Source organism: Chrysochloris asiatica, unplaced genomic scaffold, assembly GCF_000296735.1.
Source record: "Chrysochloris asiatica unplaced genomic scaffold, ChrAsi1.0 scaffold00160, whole genome shotgun sequence".
Lineage (NCBI taxonomy): Eukaryota > Metazoa > Chordata > Mammalia > Afrosoricida > Chrysochloridae > Chrysochloris > Chrysochloris asiatica.
Genome location: NW_006408678.1, coordinates 377405 through 400457, shown reverse-complemented (window position 1 = coordinate 400457; position 23053 = coordinate 377405). Strand labels below are relative to the sequence as shown.

Here is a 23053-nt window from a genome sequence, read left to right as displayed (position 1 = left end):
GTAAATCTTTTCAGAAGCAGACAGCCTCGTCTTTCTCCTGTGGTGGAGTAGCTGGTGAGTTTGAACCTCAACCTTACGGTTAGCATCCCAGCCCTTCACCCACAGCGCCACCAGGACTCTATGCAGATGGTGTAGGAGGAGTAACGATTAGTATCACTGTCGTTCCTGAGCACGTTTTATGTGCGGGCGTGGTCATTCAGTGCTCACCCCGCTGTGAGTTACGTATTATCATCCTCAATTCACAGATGAGATACACATTACTCCATTTCATCTTTTTAGCAGCCCAATTAAGGGGACTCTCCTATGGCTGCCATTTACAGATGAAGAAATGAAATCTCAGGGAAAGTTAGTGGCTTTCCCATGGCATATACTTCAAAGGCAACACAGTCCCCAGGTGCTGTCTTCTGAAGGATCAAGGGATTTGTGTCACTGAAGGTGTGGGACCTGTGAGCTGTGTGGGGCAGTCCTTTGTTAAGCGCAGTACTTTCGTTGAGGAGTCTGGAAAGATCATAGAGTACCTCCCAAAGCTTCAGCTGCCGCATCTGTAAAATGGGCGTAACACCATCTCCCTTGTATGGTTGCTTGTACAACATGGCAAAATCTAATGGGCACACTCAGAACACTGCCCGGCACTCAGCTGGCATTTGATAAATGGACACTGCCACAATGACTTGTCTCAAGTGGAAGCCTCGCTCTGGAGGAAACCACTGGGCTTGGAAGTCTGTGCGTGCCTTGCCACATGAAAGAGCTGATGAATCCAATGTGTTCTACTATATCACAGAAGCCACAAGTCTTTGTTAGTGGCTGAGTTATTCTTTAATTTCGGAGTCAAATGACTTGTTTTGAACCTTCTTCAACCTGGTTGAGGCCCAGGAGTTGAGAGAGAAAGCCTCAAAGGCTCCCTTCCTCAGTCCAGGTCTGGACTCCCCTGGAGCCCGCTCCTCCCATAGCCATAGCAGGTGTGCACTTCAAGGAGCTTGTTTACAGACTCGCCCACGGCATGGACGGACCAGGCTGTCAGAGTCACGGAGGCCCCATGGATCAGAACTCAAGCTTGCCTGCTGCTGCACCATCTTCACGATCACTGGTCTGTTTGAGTCCATCCCTGTGGCCATGTGTCAATCCACCTCACTGAGGCTGGCTGTCCCTGGCCTTCCAGGGGCCTGCGCTGTACCAAATCTCCTGTCCCTTTTTCAGCCACCGGTCCCTCTTGATGACATGTCCAAAGCCAGCAAGCCCAAGGCTCATGAAATATTCTGTGGCCCATGGGCTAATTTAGAGAGGCAGGCTGCCAGGCCCTTCTTCTTAAACTTAGCCCAGAAGTTCCTCTGAGACCTGTCCACCATAGGTGACCTGGCTACATAGTTGACATGCCAGTGGCAAGCCTTCCATCAGCACAGTAACATACAAACTAACCCAGTATGACAAACTGATAGACGGACAGTGGGCTAAACATTCGAGCTGTCACTATGTTGTTGTTGTTGTTGTTAGGTATCGCCAAGTCAGTACCAACTCATAGCGACCCTAGGCACAACAGAAGGAAACACTGCCCAGTCCTGCGCCAACCAAACACTCACTGCCACGCTTGAGCCCATTGCTGCTGCCACTCTCCTAATCCAATTCGTTGGGGTTCTTCCTCTTTTTCGCTGACTCTCCTCCTCCTCTTTACCAAACATGATGTCCTTCTCCAAAGACTGGTCCCTCCTGACAATAGCTCTGAAGTATGAGAGATGAAGTATGACCATCCTGCTGTACTTCTTGCAACATAGATTGGGTTGTTCATTTGTGTGTGAGTGTGTGTGTGGTGGTGGGTAAATATTTTAAACTGGAAATCTTGGTTCTGGGGTTTCAACAACTCACCCCATTTCCTGAGCAGTGCTCTTGTGGAGGAGACAACCACAGACTTGAGAGGCAGCATTGGCTCATATCCCCACCCCCGTGTTGTTTATTCACTGCTAACGTCAGAGGGTGAGGGAAGAAACAGTCTTCCCTCACCCTCCGAAAACAAACACACAAACTCACCTTTGACCCCACTCTAGTTACATTTCCTACTCCCCTCCTCTTCTGGATAGACAACCACCCATTTGAAAGTGAGCCATCGTAGTGGGGCAGAGGATGAAGCCCACTGAGAACTGGCTGACCTGGTCACTGTTCTGTCCCCAGTGCCAAGGCACTATCTGCTGGGAACTGGTCAATAAACATTTGCTGAATGAATAATGGAGTGTTTAGCTGATTTGCTGAATGAATGAAAATACAACCAGGACAAATTTATATGAAAGTTTCTGATTTTCCAAACTAAAGACCGTGTCTACCTTCATCACAATGCTCACGCATTCAAATGACACCTGCACATTCCTGTTTATTTTTTTTATCATGATTTTCTCTTTTTAAGTACTGTAAATTCTTTGAAAGATGGGACTGTTTCTATCTGCCTAATTTTGTAGAAGGTTATTCATAAAACAATAGTTTGGGAGCTCATATGTTGTGTGTGTATATACATACACATATACACACATAAATATATGGACTCCTATTGTAGCACTGCAGGATAAGCACTAGACTACAAACCACAAGGTTGGCGATTCAGTCACCAGCTGCTCCTTGGAAACCCTGTATGTGGTACAGAGTACAGACTGAAGAACAGGCATATGAAACCTTTCCTGGGAAATGAAAGGCTACAATATCTTCCTTCTGGTCTATTTCTTGTTCCTGTGTATCAAAGTCTTTCCCCTCAAGCTAGAAGCAAACCTAACCATATTCAGCCTCCCTTTGAAAAGAACTTTGGTAGATCACCAGGCTGAGATCCCAGATATTCAAGTAGATACAGAACCGACTCGGTGGCACTTAGCAACAACAACCACCTGTAAGTGGAAAGTGGGCCAACCGAAAGATGAAAAAACCATGCGAGAAAGAACCATAACAATTTGTCACACTGCTGCTACCTTACCTCATCCACTACCTTGGAAAAATAGTGGAGTGTAGAAATCACTTCTTCGTCTCCTTTGCCAAGAGCAAAATTCTAAAAACAAAGAATAAAAGAGCCAAGTATCATCAGAATGCCAGAGGCCTCAACACCACAGCACAGCCCAAAGGACCCTGGCCGCCATGCCAACTTCCTGCCTTCACTCAAGAGCACATCATGGCAGGCTGTGAAAGCAGAGTTCTGCTTGTCCCACCCCAGCAAAGCCACCCGCTCGCATTCACACCCTTCTGCTGGGACACAGTGGCATCTTTATTTAAGCAGCTGTTTCCTGGAGTTGCTTGGGGTCGATTCATTTGTAGTTCCTCAAAGACTATGGATCCTCAAGGACCAGATGATTACTTACTTCTGTAGGCCAATCAGAATATGTCATAGAGGCCATGGGATGATCACTAGTTAGAATTTATCAGTGTAAAGGGAAGAGAAGACAAAAGATCATGGAAAGAAAAAAGAAACTCTTAACAGATGCCATTGGGTAATTCCTTTGAAGGACCTCTACTTCAAGAAGTTCTGAGCACAACACCACACACCCTGTATTGATTTACCTGCTTTTCATACGCCAGCAGTTGTTTAGAAAGCTGTTGAGTGGCCAAGCACATCTCATTCTGTAGAGAGAAAAGTAAGTATGATCTGTCCAATGCATTATGTGGTCACCAAAAAAGAGCCACCTCAGAAGAGCCCCTTTAAAAAATACTATGTATGGAGATTGTAATCATTGCATTGAAACTATGAGTATAAAACGGGTGTTCCCCCATGTAAACAAATCACTCAATTCACAATAAAAACTTGGAAAAACAAAACAACAACCACAGAGCTAGCATCATACTTAAAAACGAATGAATGCCCATAAACTTTCCCCGTGTTGAAAATGAGGAAAGAATGGCCAATCTGACCACTATGATTCAACACAGTGCTAGAAATTCTATTCATGCGCAATAAAAGAATGCATAGGAAATTTGAGGCATAGAGATCATAAGGGAAAAAATAAAACTTCCTATTTGCAAAAAAAACCCCAGAAAATATGTTTGTGCGTGTGACACAAGAGAACATTTCATTGAAAATATATGTGGAAGATAAGGCCTGGACAAATCAAAAGGTTAAAGCTTACTTGTTTTTGTTTTCTAACCCTTTACAAATTCTGCTCCTTCTGGTTAGTTAACAAATGCAGCAAGTGAGTAGAATGTCTAAAGATGATGCTAATGCCGGAGGTACAAAGTGATGGACTCTGTCCTCACCGGCTTACTGAGGAAGCCAACATCAAAACCCGCAAGTGTGATGAGAACTGCCAAGGAAGATACTGGATGCATTAGGAGGCTAAGCCTGGAGGACCAGACGGTGGCTAGGAAAGATGTCTGTCCCCTGAAGGTACCATCACTTAGTCCATTTCCTCCTCCCTGTGGGTCTTGTTTCCATTTCTCCTTCTTTCCCACCCCTCTGAATTCTGTCCTAGAATCGATGCTGCCTTTCTGACCTTGAATGGTTTGATCTTAGGTATTCTAAGGTGATTCTATCTAACTAGTGCTGCTGGCCTCCCTATTGCTTGGCTGAACACTGATCTACAGACCTGAAGGATGAGCTAAGACCACCGTCTTGGGGCTCCACCAGTCTCTTTCTAACCAGTAAGTCTTTTTTATGACTTGAAGTTTAGTTACACATTTTTCTCCCACTCTATCCAAGATTTTTTAATGTGATCCCTTTTAGAGCAGTTAGTAATGGTAGCTGGGCACCATCTAGTTCTTCTGGACTCAGGTTCCTGGAGGCTGATGTTCACATGGTTTCTTGGTCCACTGAACTAATTGATTCCAAGCACCTTCAATCTTTATCACTCGTCTTTCCTCTGGACAGGGAGAGACCAATAATCGCACCTTAGAGGGCTGCCCATGAGCCTTTAGGATCCCAGTTGCTATTCACCGAAGTAGGATGTAGAATACTGTCTTTGTGAATTGTGCTGTTGCTGTTAAGTGTCGTCGAGTCGATTCCGACCCATAGCGACCCTGTATAGGGTTTCCAAGGAAGACTGAACTTGCAGTTCAAACGACTTTGCAGTCTGACGCATTAGCCCACAGCACCACACTAGGACTTCATGCACCTAGGAGGTAGGTACATTTTCAGGTATGTGAGCTGAAAATTATCCCCATTTTACATCTGAGGAGATGGATGTTCAGAAGTGAGAAATACTCTTCTGACATTATTCACTAGGGATTGACAGAGCCAACACTCAACTCAGGTCTAAATAAAAAACTCAAGTTCCTCACATTACATTATTCTGATTCAAAGTCCAGAACGGTTACTACTCAGGTGGCAGCCTCCCGGGACCTTTAGATCTGACCATAATTCCAGTACTTTAACTTCAGTCTGGGAAGAGGGGGTCTAAAATTTCAATTCTAAAGGGATTTCCCGGAGTGCCATCCTTTATGAAACCCAGGAATAACGCCTTAGTTTTTAGCTGCACTCTTTGATGAATCCTTTTTAAGACTTGTTTTAAAAGATAATTTGACAAAAGGCTTATTGACAGTACCTCCCATGATTTCAACAGAAACTTTCTGTCAAGGCAGAAAGACAAGTGGTTAGCAAGCCTGAAAGGAAAGCAGGGTTTTTGGCAGGAGAGTGTTTTATCTTACCATGGCACAGAGAGCTGACTAACTGCGTCTGTCACCTGAAACCACCCAAAGGCCCTTTGGCAGACAGTGCCATGCATGGAGAATCGAAATGGTGAGTAAGCAGGGGTAAAAGAAGGCCATGAGGTGTCAGAGTCACAATGGAAACATTTATTTGGAGTTCTGGTGTGGCGTCGCATGACAAGCACTCAACCATAAGATCGATGTGAACCACCAGGTTGGTGGTTCAAACTCATCAGTCACTTCTTGGAAACCCTATATAGGGTCATTAGAAGTCAAACCGACTGGATGGCACGTAACACAACATACTGAATCCCTGGCCAGAGATGTTGCCTGAAGCCAAGTGGTTGGAAGTCTCTATCATTCAGGTGTTTGCCATAAAGCTGGAGGTCATGGCCACACTCGCTCCTCATGGCAGGGTGTACATGGGGTGGTGAGGAGAGCTGGGGAACAAACACTGACCAGCTGTGTTTGGAGCAGACCAGAAGATGCTGTTGGCCGAGGACTCTGACTTTACTCTGGAGGCGGTGGGAAAGTGCTGCGAAGTCTGGGCAGGAGAATAACAGATGAGACACGAGCTAAAGAAAACCCAAGTGACTAGGTTGTTGCTGACAGATGCTGTTGAGTCGGTTCTGATTCAGAGCGACCCTATACACAACAGAAGGAAACACTGCCTGGGCCTGCCTGAGCCAGCCTCCCGAGTGTCGCTGTTTGAGCCCATTGTTACAGTCACTGTGTCTGTCAACGTTGTTGAGGAAAGGAAACACCAAAGGGGGAGAGAGAATGTGTGGGGAAATACTCAAGAGACTTTGAGGAATTCAAATAAAAAATGAAAAGGGGTCTGAACCTGAGCCACAAAGAGGGTAAGAAAACACAGAGCTGATGAGGTGAAAACAAGATGTAGTAAGTGCGAGGAAGCAGGAGTCAAGAGAAACCAGGCTTCTGGTTTGGATGAATCGGTGGAGGAAAGTGCCCTCAGCGAAGGAACTCAGGAGAGGTACTGGTTTGGGAACAACATTAAGAGCACAGTTGGGATGGGCTGACTTTTAGGTGGAGATGTCCTGAATTCAGCCCTTCACTCAATACCTATTTACCAAGCACTTAATGGGCCCAGGGAAGGTGTTGTGCATCAGAGGTATAGAGAGCCTGTCTTCTGGAGAACGCCTACTCGCTGCACCCCAAGTATTCTGACAGACAAGAGCATAGGGCACTTGGGAAGACAGGCCAAGGGCCCATTGGTTAAGGAAGGAAGGAAAGGTGCTAAGAGACACCTTCTCAGACTTGAGAATAGTCTGAAAGGTTGCAGAGGCTATTCACCAGGGCAAGAAATGGATGGGGGTTCCTACTAGTAAAATAAGCATGGTCTAACAAAGGCAGGAGGTGTGCAGAGCATCTGGTACATTCACACACAAGACTAGAGGAGTAGGCTAATGCTCAGCTCCCCAGGAGTTTCATGTGCCTTGCTGAGGAGTTTAAACTTATGTCCTGTGACTCTAGGGAGCCACAAGTGTCTTAACAGGGGGAAGCGAAATGAGGTGTTAGTGTGACTGATTGTATCTAACTGTATGGTGGAGGGAGAATTGAAAGTGGATGAAATTTTGTATTGGAAGACTGATGAGAAGAGTATTTGAACAGCCCACGTAAGACCTAAAATCAACAGGCAAAAGTCGTTTGCAATACAGACCTCTAACTTAGGAAAGGGACAAGACTGAAAACAGAGATTTACAAATGACTATCATGATGCAGGATAATGCGCTGGACTGTAAGGTCAGTTTAAGTCACAAGGTTGGTGGTTCAAACCTACCAGCCTCTCCTTGAAAACACTTTACAGAGTCGCTATGAGTCCAAATCAACTCAAGGACACTTAACAACAACAATCATCCTGCTGTGGTACTGTATGGTAAGCATTGTGATGCTAGTCACAAAGTTGGTGGTTCAAACCCACCAACTTGAAGTTTAGGAGTCTTGGAAACCCTACACAGAGTTGCTATGAGTCAGAACTAATTGTTGTTGTTGTTAAGTGCCTTCGAGTCGGTTCCGACCCATAGCGACCCTATACAGGGTTTCTGAAGGTGTAAATCCTTACGGGAGTAGAAAGCCTCATCTTTCTCCCGTGGAGCGGCTGGTAATTTAGAACCTCTGACCTAAAGGTTCGCAGCCCGATTCGTAACCACTACGCTACCAGAACTAATTGGATGTCACTTAAAACAACAAATCATTGACCTGAAGAAGCCCTGGTGGCTCAGTGGTTAAAAGCACTCAGAGGCTGCTAACCCAATCATCAGTGGTTCAAACCCACCCACCACTCCACAGAAGAAAGATACGGCAGTTTGCTTCTGTAAAGATTTACAGCCTTGGAAACCCTATGGGGGAGTTCTACTCTGTTCTATAGGGTTGCTATGAGCCAAATTCAGTTGGATGGTAGAGGGTTTCGTTTGGGGGTTATTGATGTGACCAGGGAGTAAAGAGAGACAAACTAGAGAAGGCTTCTGATGGAACTTTAGAAAACACCAAGACTTGTGGAATAGACAGCAAAAACATACCAGGAAAAAATAACACCCGAGAGCAATAGGTAGAGACTAGGAAGAGTCCCAGGAGAGATCTTATCACAAAGTGGGAAGATCATTTCAACAGGGTGTTTGTAACAGAATCAGGTGCTGTCCATGGACTGAGGGTGGAGAGTAGTCACAAACCATGGCAGCCCCTATCATAGGGTGGGGATGAAGACCAGACTAAGTTGCCTTAAATAAAACAAATATCAAATATCCAATAAGGAAGTAAAGAAAGCATGTATATACTACTCCTTCAAGAAAGTCCAGATCATAAACTATCACATAATTCACAATAAAACATTTAAGGAAAAAAAAAGAATACTCCCTTTGGGAATCACAAATTCCAAACCACTTATTTGTCATGAACATTAAGTGACATTTTGATCTGCATTATCATTAAAATTTCTGTACTTTTAATGACCCATAAAATCTTAACATGCTCCATTATATGTCAGATGTCCCAGGACAAACTTCAAAAACATCTATTTCTGCAAAAATAAATCAAGTAACTGTCAAAAAAAAAAAAAAAAGACAGAAAGTCAAGATCAGAGGACCAAACCTATGTTTGAATCAAGTAGCAATCTTAGTGTAGAGAGGCATCATGTTGTTGTTGTTAAGTGATGTCGAGCCAGTTCTGACCCATAGTGACCCTGTATAGGGTTTTCAAGGAGCGGCCGGTGAGTCTGAACTGCTGACCTTAAAGTTCAAACCAACTTTGAAGTCCAGTGCATTAGCCCACAGCGCCACATTAGTCCATAGCTACTATTATTATAAGACTTGGAAGATGGTCAACACTAAGAGAACACATGGTATGCCAGGTACGGATGATATTCAATCCTCAAAATAGTCCTATGAACAAAGACCACGATCAACTGGCATAACAGAATTCACCAAGACAATGTTCTGCATCCTATTTTGATGAGTAGCTACTGAGATCTTAAAAGGTCATTGAGTGGCCAGCTACAGGGTATCTTTTGGTATCTCTCTGTGTGCAGGAAAAAAGAATGATAATAACGGAAGATGACGGGACTCAACCAGTCCAGTGGAACATAAGGACACTAGCCACCAAGAGTCTGAGATCAGAAGACCTAGGTGATGCCTGGCTACTACAACCAACTGCTCTTCCAGAGATCACGTTAGAAGGTCCTGGATAGAGTGGGAGAAAATATTGAAAAAACTCAAAATTATGAAAAAGACTGGGCTTACTGGTCAGAAAGAGATGGGAGGAACCCAAGACTATGGTTCTTGGTCACTTTCAGTTCTGGAACAGACCTCACTCTTATGACTCAATTTTCAGTCAAGTGGTAGATAGATATATAGGAAGAGCAACAACACTGCGCTCACTATGGAATGATCAAATGTTCAAGGTCAACAGGGCAACGTTTATGTAATGACAAAGATGAGAAGGGCTGAGAAGGTGGAATGGGAATAAGAAAGACAGGGAGGAAGTGGGATAACTTGTTACATGGAAGGGATGGCAATCATTAAGATGAAACAGTGTGGGATTTACTGAATGCAAAATTGCTGATCTTCACTGTAAACCTTCACTCAATTCACAATAAAAAATTTCAGAAAACAAACAACAAAACCAATCCCATGAGATGAGTGTTATTCTCATCTCTGTTGACAAATGAAATTCAGGCATCAAGTGATTTGCCCAAGATCACACCGCAAGCAACTGAGCCAAGACTGGAACTCAGACCTATCTGAGACAAGGCCACACGTAATCCCGTACCCAAGTGAACGACCCTAGACCAGAACAGTCTTTTGTGCCAATTTGAAAACATCCAATACCAGTATGACAGGACTCTGAAGATCATACATGCAAACCTAGTGCAGAAACCCCAGTCCAAGAGGTTGTTTTCAGAAACTCCCCAGGCCCTCTACGTGCCCTCATACCTAAGGCTGCACACACATTTTCTCTCAGTCCCTGACATGTAAACTTCAATTTGACTAGCTTTTTGAGCTGTGAAAATGTATTGATCAAAACAATTTTGAATAAAAATTAATTCAACAAGAAAAGTCACTGTGGAATACAAAAAGGAATTGGGTCCCACTTCTAACAGCCTACAAAACTGCTGGGCTGCTCTTGTACAGTGCCAATAGTCACCTTGGAAGTTCACACTTACACTCTGCTGCCATTTCTGGAAGCCAGCGTGTGAAGAGTATAATGCACTGGGCTAAGAGCAAGAGTGGAATCTTTGTAGTCAAAGACCTGAGTTCAAATCCTGGTCCTGCCATTTATCTCTTGTAATACCTTAGGCAAGTTACACAACCTCTCTGATTCTCAGTTTCCTCATCTCTAAACACACACTATAATAATACCTCTCCCTTGTTGTGAAAGCTGAATGAGTGAATACACAGAAGGTTTTCGACCCCGCCTAATGTGTGGAATTTGTCTGTGTCTAATAATGAAGGGAGGCTACTATTTTTGTTAAAATTAAAAAACAACAACAACAAAACACAAGTTTAGCTAAACTGACAAAAAAGAGAGACAGAAAAGATGCAAGTGACTAAAATCAACGGGACCATTACTAGGCGCTCCAGTAGAAACCGGGATCCTAAGGGTACACCGTGAACAGCTTTGTGCCAACATTAGGTAGCTGAGATAAAATGTACTCATCCTAGAAACACATTGCTGTCGGGAGGCGTCAAGTCGATTCCAACTCAGATGGCCCCATGTGTGTTAAACAGAACCCCCAACGGGTTGTCAGCTGTGGCCTCTGAGAAACATACCACCAGGCCTGTCTTCTGGGTTTGAATCACCAACCTTTCCATTCTTACCATGGTGCTTAAATGCTAGTGCCAACAGGTACAAGAAACATTAAAACAAAACAAAACAAAAACACCTGATTCAACAAGAAATAAAAAACCTCAACAGACCCATAACAACTGAGGAGATCAAAAAGGAATCTCCCAACCACTATTCTGTACTAAATGGCTTCTGGCTTCACTGGGGAATGCTACATTTAATAAAGAATTAATACCAATCCTTCTTAAACTCTTCCCAAAAAATGAAAGGGAACACTTCCTAATTCTATGAGGACAGAATTACCCTGATACCAAGATGGAGAAAGACATCACAAGGTAATGATAGACCAATATCCCTTATGAATACAGATGCAAAAATACCTAAGAAATTACTAGCAAACCAAACCCAATACCATATTAAGAAGACAATACAGCTTTATCAAGTGGGACTTACTCTAGGGTGGGAAAGGTAGCTTTACGATAGAAAAAAATGAAGAAGATGAACCACACAATCATCTAAAGCAACATAGAAAGAGTATTTAACAAAATCTAACATTCATAATGAAACAATCAACAAAATAAGCATAAGGAAAATCCCTCAATATGTTAAACATATTTATGAAAACCCCCACAGTCAACATCATACTCAATGGAGAAAGACCAATCCTCTTAAGATCCTCTTAAAATCAAGGGATGTTTGTTTTTAAACACTGCTATTTAATTTTGATCTGGAAGTCCTAGCCAGAGCAATTAAGAAAAAGTCATGGTGTGGTGTTGTGGGCTAATGCGCTGGACTGCAAAGTTGGTTTGAACAAGGTCAGTGGTTCAAGCTCATCAGCTCCTCCTCAGAAACTCTATGCAGGGTCGCTATGGGTTGGAACTGATTCAACATCACTTAACAACAACAAATCAGGAAGGAAGACAGAAAACCATTCCTTTACATAGATGGCATGATCCCATACAAAGAAAATCCTCAAGAATCCATAAGAAAGTTATTAGAGCTAATAAATGAATTCAGCAGAGTGGCAGGGTACAGGTCAAAAAATCAGACAAGGCTGTCTGCTCCCATAAAGATGTACAGTCTAGAACAGATGGAGCTGTTTTACCCTGCAGAGGAAAGATGAAGGAAGAAAAGACACAGGCAGGAATGTCACGAGAGATCCCTCTAGCTCTGGGGGGACTCGCTCCCTCTGGGGGTAGGGGAGGGTGTCTAAAGAATTCGTCCCACCAACTCACTGCTTCTCAGTCACACAGGAACAATAGCATCACTTAGAAGCTGCTTACTGCAAAGCAAAAGTATGTTTCAGAGAAAGAAGCGGGTCTGTCTCCCTGGATGGTGAAGACCTGGTAGCATTAAGGAGCACAGATGAAGCCAAAGCGAAAGTGTGCTTCAGAGATAGAAGTGGGTCTGTCTCCCCGGGTGGAGAAGACACTTTGGGGTTGGGATGCACAAACTTATACAGGTATGGGGGGTCTCTTCCTCGAAAAGTGCACTCATGCATATTAATTAGAAGGAGTGGCATGTTGAATATTCATGGTTTTTTAGTAAAGGTGCACAGGCTTCTTGGAAATGGAGTGTTTTCTGCTGTGAGTCAGAATCAAATCCATAGCAATGGTTTTTTTTTGGTCACAAAGCAATCATAGGACATTCTTTTCTGTTAACATGACTTTCTTGTACAAAGTGGATCCTGGGAATGGTTTGCACAGTTTGATTACAAAGAAAGCATTTCCTAAGATACCAAGTTAAGTCTTTTAAAGTTTTAAAAATCTTTTAATGTTTTTAAACTTCTTAAAGTTGTTGTTAAGCGCTGTCGAGTCAGTTCTGACTCAACTTGTTGTTGGTAGATGCCGTAGAGTCTGTACCAACTCATAGCGATACTATGTATACCAGAACTAAATGCTGCTGCCACTATGCCAATTCATTTCATTGAGGGTCTTCCTCTTATACATGATTCTCCACATTACCAAGCATGATGTCCTTCTCATAATATATATGAAGTATGAGAGACAAAATGGCTATCCTGGCTTCCAAGGAGCATTCTGGCTGTACTTCTTCCAAAACAGATTTCTTTGTTCTTCTGGCAGTCCATGGTACTTTAAATGTTCTCCTCTAACACCATAACTCAAATGCATCACTTCTTTTAGGGTCTTCAGTATTCATGGTTCAACTTTCACATGCATATGAGGTTACTGAAAATACTATGGCTTCAGTCAGGAGCGTCTTAGTCCTCAAACTGACATCTTTGCTCTTGAACATCTTAAAGAGGTCTTGTGCAGCAGATATGCCTAACACAATAAGTCGTCTGATTTCTTAGCTGCTGCTTCCATGAGTGTTGGTAATTGATCCAAGGGAAATGAAGTCTTATGGAAACTTCATTCTTTTCTCTATTTATCTTGATGTTATTTTTGTTTTCTTTACATTGAGATGCAATCTATACTGAAGGCTGTAGTGTTTGTTCTTCATCAGTAAGTATTTTAAGTCCTCTTCACTTTCAGCAAGCACGGTGTTGTATTATCTGGATATGGCAGGATGTAAATGAGTTTTCCTCCAACCTTGATGCCATGATTTTCTTAATATAACCCAGCTTCTCAAATTATTTGCTCAGCATACAGATTGAATAAGTATGGTGAAAGAATACAACTCTGGCACAAACCTCTCCTAATTTTAAACCATTCAGTGTTCCCATGTTCTATCTGAACAACTGCCTCTTGGTCTATGTACATTTTCCTTATGAGAACAATTAAGTGTTCCAGAATACTCATTCTCTGAAATGCTGTCCATAGTTTGTCATGATCCATAAAATCGAAAGCCTTTGCATAGTCAATAAGGCACAGGTAAACATCTTTCTGGTATTCTCTGCTTTCAGCCAAGATCCATCTGACGTCAGCAATGATATTTTCTGTTCCACATTCTTTTCTGAATCCAGCTCAAATTTCTGGCATTCCCTGTCGATGTACTGTTGCATTCATTTTAAAGTTATCTTTGGCAAAATTTTACTTACATGTTATGTTAATGATATTGCTTGATGATTTCTGCATTCTGTTGGGTCACCTCTCTTTAGAATGGGCACAAATATGTAACTCCTCCAATCAGTTGGCCAGGTAGCTATCTTCCAAATTTCTTGGCATAGATGAGTTTTTCATCAGTTTATCGAAGGATTTCTATTTGTATTCCATCAGTTCCTGGAGCTTTGTTTTTCACCAATGCCTTCAGTGCACCTTGGACTTCTTCCTTCAGTACCATCAGTTCTTGATCATCTGTTACTTCTTGAAATGGTTAAGCATTGAAATGTTTACCTAGATGATGGGGAAGGCAACATACAAGAGGGAGGTTGGTAGAAGAACAATGAAGGTAGGGAGAGCATGGGGAGGAATGTAAGGGAATAGAGACAAATACTGTTAACTGATCAAAAAACCCATGTTTTTACTTCAAAAGTAAAAGCAGAAATGAAAGAAAGAAAGAAATCCCAATCAGACTCACAAAGTCAACTACAGAGGCCAGCTAGTAGCTGGAAGAGAAACTAAGGCTGCAAGAACCACCAGGTGTCACTAATACTTCTGGGGACAGCCTTACTGCCAGCTGCTAATAACATCTGGCTTCACTTCAACCTCCCCTACTTTCTCAGTCAAATATCTAAGATGAAAAGAGGTAAGGTGCTTAAACACATTTCATGGAGAGACTCTATTAAATCCATCCTCAAGAGATTTTAAAAATTGTGCAAAACTCTTAAAAAGAAACAAAATTATGGGAGATACACAGAATCAAGTGTCATACCAATTGTACTAAATACAACATTTGAGCAGATTTAACTGAGTGTATACATACTGCAGCTCTTTCTAAGTAACCAATCTCTGCGTTGTCAGCGCACTCGAAATGTACAACTGTCTTCATGGGAGTTTCAAGGCATATTTAACAGTTAGAAGCCAGATGCAACTCCAGGGTCTAATATAAGATACTGAAAATAGCCATAGCTTCAATCCATAGTTTAAGCCAAAGTAATTTCCCTTAAACCAGACACACTCAGTAAAACTGCTCACTCAACTTTAATGTAGTTTTCCTCTCTCTTCCTCTAAGGCGGGGTTGTTGTTTCTAAGCGTTGTCAAGTCAGTTCCAACCCTGTATAGGGTTTCCGAGGAGCAGCTGGTGAGCTTGAACCTCTGACCCTGTGGTTCACAGTCCAGTGCTGATCTTACAGTGCCACACCAATTGGCAGGGGTGGGGAACCTTTTTCTTCCAAAATGTATAACATTGTGGGCCATACAAAATGATCAAGTTAAAAATTAGCCTGCTATATTTGGTCAAACATTTATACTCCTAATGAGATGGCTGGAGTCCTGGTGTAGCACTGTGAGTTAATGCGCTGGACTGCAAGTTGGTTTGAACCTCAAGGTCAGCGGTTCAAGTTCACCAGTTGCTCCTCAGAAACCCTATATAGGGTTGCTTATGGGTTGGAACGGACTCGACGGCACTTAACAGCAACAATGTGATGGCTGGAACTGCGGTTGCCTTGGCAGGGCTAGACCAAATGATTTTGCTGGCTTTATATGACCCATGGAGTCCTGGTGTGGCGCTGTGGGATAATGCACTGGACTACAAGGTCGGTGGTTCAAATTCACCAGTTACTCCTTGGAAACACTATACAGAGTCCCTGTGAGTTGGAACCGACTCGATGGCACGTAATAGCAACAACAGTGCGGCCTGTGGGTTGGACATTCACCGTCCCTGCTCTGAAAAGAACATGCACTTTATCCGATTCCAGGAATTTACCATGTTGCCTGGTTTCTGAACATTTATCATCAACAGCATAAACCTGGTTTTTAGAATACAATAATGACATTTTTCCTCTTCCTCAATGTCTCTGTCTTAAAAAAAAAGAAATCTGAAGCCTCTATTAGTATAATTAAGGAGCCCTGGGAATACAGTGGTTACAAGCTGGGCTGCTAATTACAAGGTCAGCAGTTCAAACCTACCAGCTGCTGCACCGGAGAAAGATGAGGCTTTCTGCTCCAGTAAAGATTTACAGCCTCAGAAACCCTAGACAGGGTCGCTGTGAGTCGGCAAACCACCACCACTACCAGTAATATAATTCCGGGAGTGGAGTGGCTCCATTTTTAAATTAAAAAACAAGGCACCTGAGCTTTCAAAGAAACCTGGAAACCAAGTAGCCCTGAGCAGCCAATCTGAATGCAGTTGAAGGCTGTGTGACTCTGTGGCTGAATTGGGCTGGGCCCAAAGCCTTTCTCACTAGTGCCTGAGGCAGGAAACGCAGGGGCCGGGGGAGGGGTTTCTGGCCAATAGCAGAACCCATGTGATGGTCATGTGGCATGAATTAAAAGCTGGTCACATCCTCTAGGAATGCAAGACCCATTTAATTTTGGCAAAACGTAGTTTTCTAGTTCAAAAGGGAAAAAAAAAAAAGGCCTAATAGGGCGTTTGGCGATCTTCAAGTAAATGATTCAGACTGAGGTGGAAAGGCAGAAAAGGACTGGGGGAACTAAATGGGGGCGGGCGGGGGGGAGGGGGCGGTTAAGGGTGTAGCTAGGGGAGGGGTGGCAGACTCACAGTCCCCTGAGTCTTGGGGCATTTATACCTCAAATAGGAGACAAATCATTTAATGACAATAATCAAAATATTGAGCCACAAATAGGCTCAATTAGAAGGCCAGGAAAAATTCCTCTTTTTCTTACATTAAGAGTATTTAAGGAAAAATCCAAAGATATACGTAATATGAAGAAACAGGTCTTTACAAAAAAAAAAAAAAAAAAAAAAATTCAAAGGACAAAGTATTCACCTCTGTGAATTCTGAAGGTCTTACCGGCACAACAAACAAAATCCTAAAAGAGCACTGGATTCTTCTGGTGGGTGGATAAGATGAGCTCTAATTACTACTTTACACACACATTATACCGTTCACAAGTGTGTCTCTCCAGCCCTGAACTCTGGATTTGAACTTTCAACATCTCTCCGTTTTGATGGTCTCAAAATCAGCCTTTCAATTTGGATGTGTACTCTCCCATCCTTGCCCCAACACACACACACCCTGCTTCTCTACCATCTGAGGGCTCGCTGAAGTCAAAGACCCGAATGTCTTCATGATTCTCCCTTAGGCAGGCTCCCTCTTATCACCAAGCTGCCTCCTACATGATTCTGAAACCCCTGTCAGTTTTTTCCAAGTTACTGTCACTTCCCTAAGTCAGGCCACCAGCCCCATGCTTCGTTATAAGAGTTTGGGCTTGGGCTTCAGCAATGTGTAACTGGGTTTACTGCTGTTATGAGGTGCTGTCCTCCAACTGGTTCCTACTCATAGCGATCCCATTTAGGGTTTCAGAGGAGCTGCTGGTGAGCCTGAACCACCGACTTTGCAGTCCAGCACATTAACTCACAGCACCACACCAGGGCTCCATATAACTTATCTCTTGACCTATAAAATGGGGATAACATGCCCCCATGAAAATTGGTGGGGAATTTAAATGAGATAATCAATGTATAAGCCTCTGAAAGCCTGCCTGGAAGCTACTTTTGTTGTTGTTATGTGCCATCGAGTCGATTCCGATCCACAGCGATCTTGTATAGGGTTTCCAAGGAGCAGCCGGTGAGCTTGAATCACCAACCATGCAGTTCAAACTGACTTTGCAGTCTGACGTATTAGCCCACAGCGCCACACCAGGACTCCGCCTGGAAGCTAATAAGTAATTGTTGTTGTTGTTGTTATGTGCCCTGGAGTTGGTTCCGACTCATAGCGACCCTGCACAGGGTTTCCGAGGCTATAAATCTTTACGGGAGCAGAAAGCCTCATCTTTCTCCTGCGGAGCAGCTGGTAGTTTCGAACTGCTGATTGCGGTTCGCAGCCTGATTTATAACCACTACGCAACCAGAGCTTCTTATTAATTACTTAGTTAATTACTTAATTAAGTAATTAACTATCCAATAAATCTCCACTGTGGGTCAATGCGCTGAACTGCAAAGTCGATTTGAAACGTAGAGTCAGTTGTTCCTCGGAAATCCTATACAGGGTCGCTATGAGTCCTGTCTCCACATGATAAACACTTTACTGTGAACCACAAGGTTTGTGGTTCGAGCCTGCCAGCTGCTCCTTGGGAAAAAGATGAGACTTTCTGCTCCCATGAAGATTTACAGCCTCAGAAACCCTTTACAGGGTTGCTGTGAGTTGGTACTGACTCCACGGCACACCATGGCCACCACCACCACCACCATGGTGCCTAAATCTGTAGCTGGCACTCAAACTCAGGTTACATAAATGCTTACTTCCTGTGAAGCATTCATTGACTGTCTGCTGTGTTGCGGGGAGCACAGTGGCTCCACCAGTCTCCATAGCATAAGCACTGGATTTTGAACCACAAGGCAGGCGGTTCGAGCCCATCAGCCACTCCTTGGAAACCCTATACATGATCAGAACTTGCTCCACAACCCTTCACAACAACAGTGCTGCTAATAAAAGGAGCCCCAGAGGCGCAAGGGTTAAATGTTCAGCTGCGAAGTGGAAGGTCAGCAACCGATTGATGGGAGAGAAGATCTGAGACTACAGCCTAGGAAGGAAACCCCAGCAAGCACTGCTACCCGTCACACTGGCTCACTGCGTTGGAATCAACAGCCTCCTACAAGAACTAACAATCATAACAACGGTCACGACAGGAACACGTTATTATTTTACTTCTTTTTTTAAAACGAGATCACCAGGCCCTCTCCCATGGAGCAAGGAGTGGGCTCAAACCCCCAGCCCCTCAGGCCGACTTGGGGCAGTACCAAGCATGGTTTAAAGGTAGTTGTGAAGAGCACCTGGGCCTGGCCTACTGGTCTATTACAGGGGTGGTATTCTGAGTGCACTGACTGCAAACCCAGCAGCTGGTGCGCAGGAGGCGATGGGGCAGTCGGCCCCGTAAGATGGGCAGCCTCGGGAAGCCCAGAGGCTAGTCCTCTGGCCACCTGGTCACTACGAGTCAGAATCAACTCAATGGTGGTGGGTTTAGTTTGGATCTTACATTCCCACTTTTCAACGTGGAGGCTGCATCGGTAGCTCCTGGAGCTGTTGTTGTTGTTAAGTGCCGTCGAGTCGGTACCGACTCATAGCGACCCTGTACAGGGTTTTCGAGGGTGTAAATCTTTACGGGAGTAGAAAGCCTCAGCTTCCTCCCATGGAACAACTGGTAGTTTTGAACTGCCAACCTTGAGGTTAGCAGGCCAATTTGTAACCACTATGCTACCTGGAGCTTGTTGTTGTTGTTGTTAAGTGCCATCGAGTCGGTTCTGACCCATAGCGACCCTGTATAGGGTTTCTGAGGACTGACTGGTGAGCTTGAACCACCAACCTTGTAGTTCAAACAGCTTTGCAGTCTGGTGCATTAACCCACAGCGCCACACCAGGACTCCACCTGGAGCTTGTAGGAAATGCAAACTCTGAGTGTCCTCCTACTAAACCAAGGAGCCCTGGTGGAGTAGTAGGTTACGAGCTGGACTGTTAACCTGAAGGTCAGCAGCTCAAGTCCATCAGCCCTTGACAGGAGAAAGATTTACAGCCTCACATCACAAACCCTGAACAAGGTCGCTGTGAGTCAGAATCCACTTGGTGGCACACAGCTACTAAGCCAAGGAACCCTGGTAGCACAGTGGGTTACTTAACACCAAGTAGTTTGAGTCCATCAGTCCTCCATGAGAGAAAAAAGACGTTCTCTGCTCCCATAAAGATTTACAGCTTCAGAAACCCTATACAGTGTCGCTGAGTCGGAACCAATTTGACAGCCCAGAGCCACAACCAACCCACCACCAGTATCCACCAGAAACTGCATCTGAACAATTCCATGGTGACTTGTCAGCACATCAGTGTCTGAGGAGTGTTAGATGACTAATTTTGAGCAGTACAACGGTTTCCCAGTTCCCACGGGCATCACAATCAGCTCAAAGGCTCAGGAAAGCTGAGGCAGGCTGAGCTCATCGGCATTTCTAACAAGCCGGGAACTTTTCATTGAAAATACTTACCTTTCAAAACCATCCTTCTTACTCTTTCTTCTCAGATAGTTTGCAATGATTACGGATTCTATTTCAAAGTTGCCTCTCTCATAAAAGCTGTTTGTAAACAATCAATTATGTATAGACTTATACAAAATTAAGTAATCTTCCACGAGAGTGTCTTGTATTAATTCATTTCTCATCAACAAAAATGACTGTTTGAACTTATTTTCTCTGGAGAGCTGTGCAATCCATTCGCTCTCGATATGCCTTCTTCAACTGTCCTGTGAAGCTTGCCAGTCTCTGCGTGTCTCTCCTGGTTAATTTTTCCCCATGGAGCTTATCAATGGCTGGCCCACTACATGCTGTTGCTAGCTGTTGTCCAGTCGGCCCCTGGAGACCTCATGTACAATGAGGCAAAGCTCTGGTCTGGTTCTGCATTGTAGCCACGATTACTGTGGCTCACACTGTGTATTTGATATATTTATCTTGTTTATTGCCAATCTTCCCTCACAAAAATGTAAGATCCACGGGACAAGAATTTGTTTTTATCGGCCTATCCCCAGAACTTCGAACAGTGCCTCACATACAGCCATCCAACTCTGTTGGCTAACAAGTCATCGAGTTGTTCTGACTCACAATGACCTGCTACGGCAGAGAAGAGCTGCCTCAGAGGACTTTCAAGGTTGTGAAGCTTTACAAAAACAGAAGCCACATTTTTCTCCTGCAGACTGGCTGGTGGGTTTGAACCACCAAGCTAAGCTGCTGGCTACCAGCTGAGTGCTTTAACCACTGGACCACCAGGGTTTCTCTGGATAAATAAACGAGTGATTAATAGGACAATGGTCATATGTAAGCATTATGAGCTATACACTATTAAATATAGTATTTCTTTAGATACCAACAGTGAGAAAAAGAAATACACTAACATGTCCCAATTTAAGTCAGCAAGAAAGCAATGATAATTACCAGCTGCCATATTTTAATAACATAATGAATTTTATTTCTGACGAACTTCCAAGTGTCCTTAGGAAGTAACACTTACACATGGGCACTTCTTGATCTTAAAATGATTCATGTTTGCTGTTCAGCAATTTCTTTTCCTTGATTCTGCAAGCCAGAGAATATTTGTTCCTCAAAACAAAGACGCCACTCAGTAGTTCCAGAGCTGTGACTCAGTCTCTACCCTCCCACATGGACATCGAAGACTGCCCATTTATGAGACAGACAAAGAACATGCATGTCTCCGGTACGGAACCCACTCATTCACAGGCAGAAAGAGGAAACTCAAATATTTCCCTTTGGGGTGGAATTTAAGAAAGATATTACGAGCAGTTAATGGTTGGGTTCTAGTTATAGGAAAATCATTCCCTTTTTCTAAGCAACGCAACCAGGCTGGGCTTTGGTTTGTAAGAAGAACAGAAGTGAGGGGAATAAAATCTGATTTTATTTCAACATTTTAGATGATGTTTTTCTGACAAACTGCTCAACTTCCTGTGAGAAGCTGAAGATGAGGCCCCTGCTCTCTTCTCCTCAGAACGCGGGACCTGGGTTTACCTGGGCTCCGTAGACGCGCTGCATGGCCTGGAGCAGCTGGTTGGTATAGTCCGTGAGGGTGCCGGCATCTTCTTCAAATACGCTCAGCAAAGAGCGCGTCTGCGGGAGAAGAAGAGATCCATTTCATTTCTAAAGGTTAAAGTTAACAGAGGAGGTAGAACACACACACACACACACACACACACACAGAAACACTGAAGGAAAGTGCTTGGTTTAATTTTTTTTATCGACAACATCAGTCCAAGTTGATTGCTGGCGCTTTAATTGAGAACTGCTTTCTAATCCTTAATACACTATCCAGCACAGAAGCATGCTGAATACAATTTCTGAGTATCAGGGTCAGAGCAGGAAAGGCAGTTTTTAAAAGATTAAGAATGAAGGGCTATGATCTCTCCCAGTGTCCACCCCTTTCTAAGTAGCAATAAAGTCTATCCAATAAAAATGGACATTAAAAAGGGCAGACTCTCCCTTCACGTCCATAAACTGAACCAAGGCCAGTCCATCTGTGCAGTGGGGTGTGATCAGGCCCGGCAATGAACCATCTGTCTGCGTGCTGCAGTCTTGAGCATCTTACAGGAATGTGTCATTCTTCTAGGACACAACTGTCAAGTTCCATGTTTTTGGTCACATTTTATGCAACCAATTTTCACCCTCATATCCAGGTAATTTCTTGAACCCTGGACCCACCAGTAATTATTCCAGGTACAAGACACCAACAGCAACTTAACACAAATGTTAGCTCAGTGCCTCTGGGGAGACGACCTAGACCTCCAAGGGGACTGAGCAATGTCATCGGAAGGCAGGTGTTTGCTGATGATCTCATGAACAGTGCCTGGCACAGTAAGCCCTAAACAAGTGTCTGTAAATTACTGGAGGGTGTGGGAACAGCTGTCAAGGTGTCACATAGGAGACATATTACTCAAGGGGCTCTTAATGCTCCCAGCACAGCAGGTATTTAAACTACTACTTGATTATATAGGATCTTTATTCTCATGGGAACTTTACTTCAGAAAATAATCCATTAGGCTTAGAACAGAAAGTAAGTTACGGAAATGCCTTTAATGAGCACTTTACAAACAAACAGCTGTCCATTATGTCCCTGCAAATAAATTTCAAACCTTCTATCTTTCTCTAACCTAGCTGAGTAAACAAGCAATAACTGACCCTAAAGCATCCCCAGTAAACTGGAATTGGAACTTAGGCATCTGGATGGTTTATTTCCACCATACATATTCTACCCCTGATTCACTGCCCCAAACTTTGGTGACTTTCACAAGAAAACAGGGCTGTCCTGGCTTTGCCCAACGTCTGGAAGGGGACACATAACTGCTCTGAGATCAATGTACTTTCTTCAGTACCAATTCTTACCAGCAGAAGAACCCGACAAGTGAACAAGGTAACTAACAATGCCATCACTTTTTAAAGAGCTCTCAATGACAGAACATTATACAGGTCAGACTGTGCACAATGAGTGTGTCAGAAGACTTCTTCAAACCTTCTTATTCCATGCCACAGTAAGAAATATATTTTCTATCAAGACTTGAACACAGGTTTCACTACACACAATTTTATCACACTGATTTTTTTCTGTTGTGTTCTGTGATTCGATACCATTTTGTTCTACCCATTT

At 43.6% G+C, this 23053-nt stretch overlaps 1 protein-coding gene across 1 annotated transcript in view; it reads right to left on the bottom strand.

The window, feature by feature from the left end:
• APPL2 (adaptor protein, phosphotyrosine interaction, PH domain and leucine zipper containing 2) overlaps positions 1 to 23053 on the bottom strand; it is a 67166-nt gene that overhangs the window by 31491 nt on the left and 12622 nt on the right. The window contains exons 2-4 of the mRNA XM_006871073.1: positions 21424 to 21522; positions 3526 to 3585; positions 2948 to 3019 (exon numbers count right to left, since the gene is read on the bottom strand). Of these exons, the coding sequence (XP_006871135.1) occupies positions 2948 to 3019; positions 3526 to 3585; positions 21424 to 21522 (231 nt within the window). The remainder of the gene's footprint in view (positions 1 to 2947; positions 3020 to 3525; positions 3586 to 21423; positions 21523 to 23053) is intronic.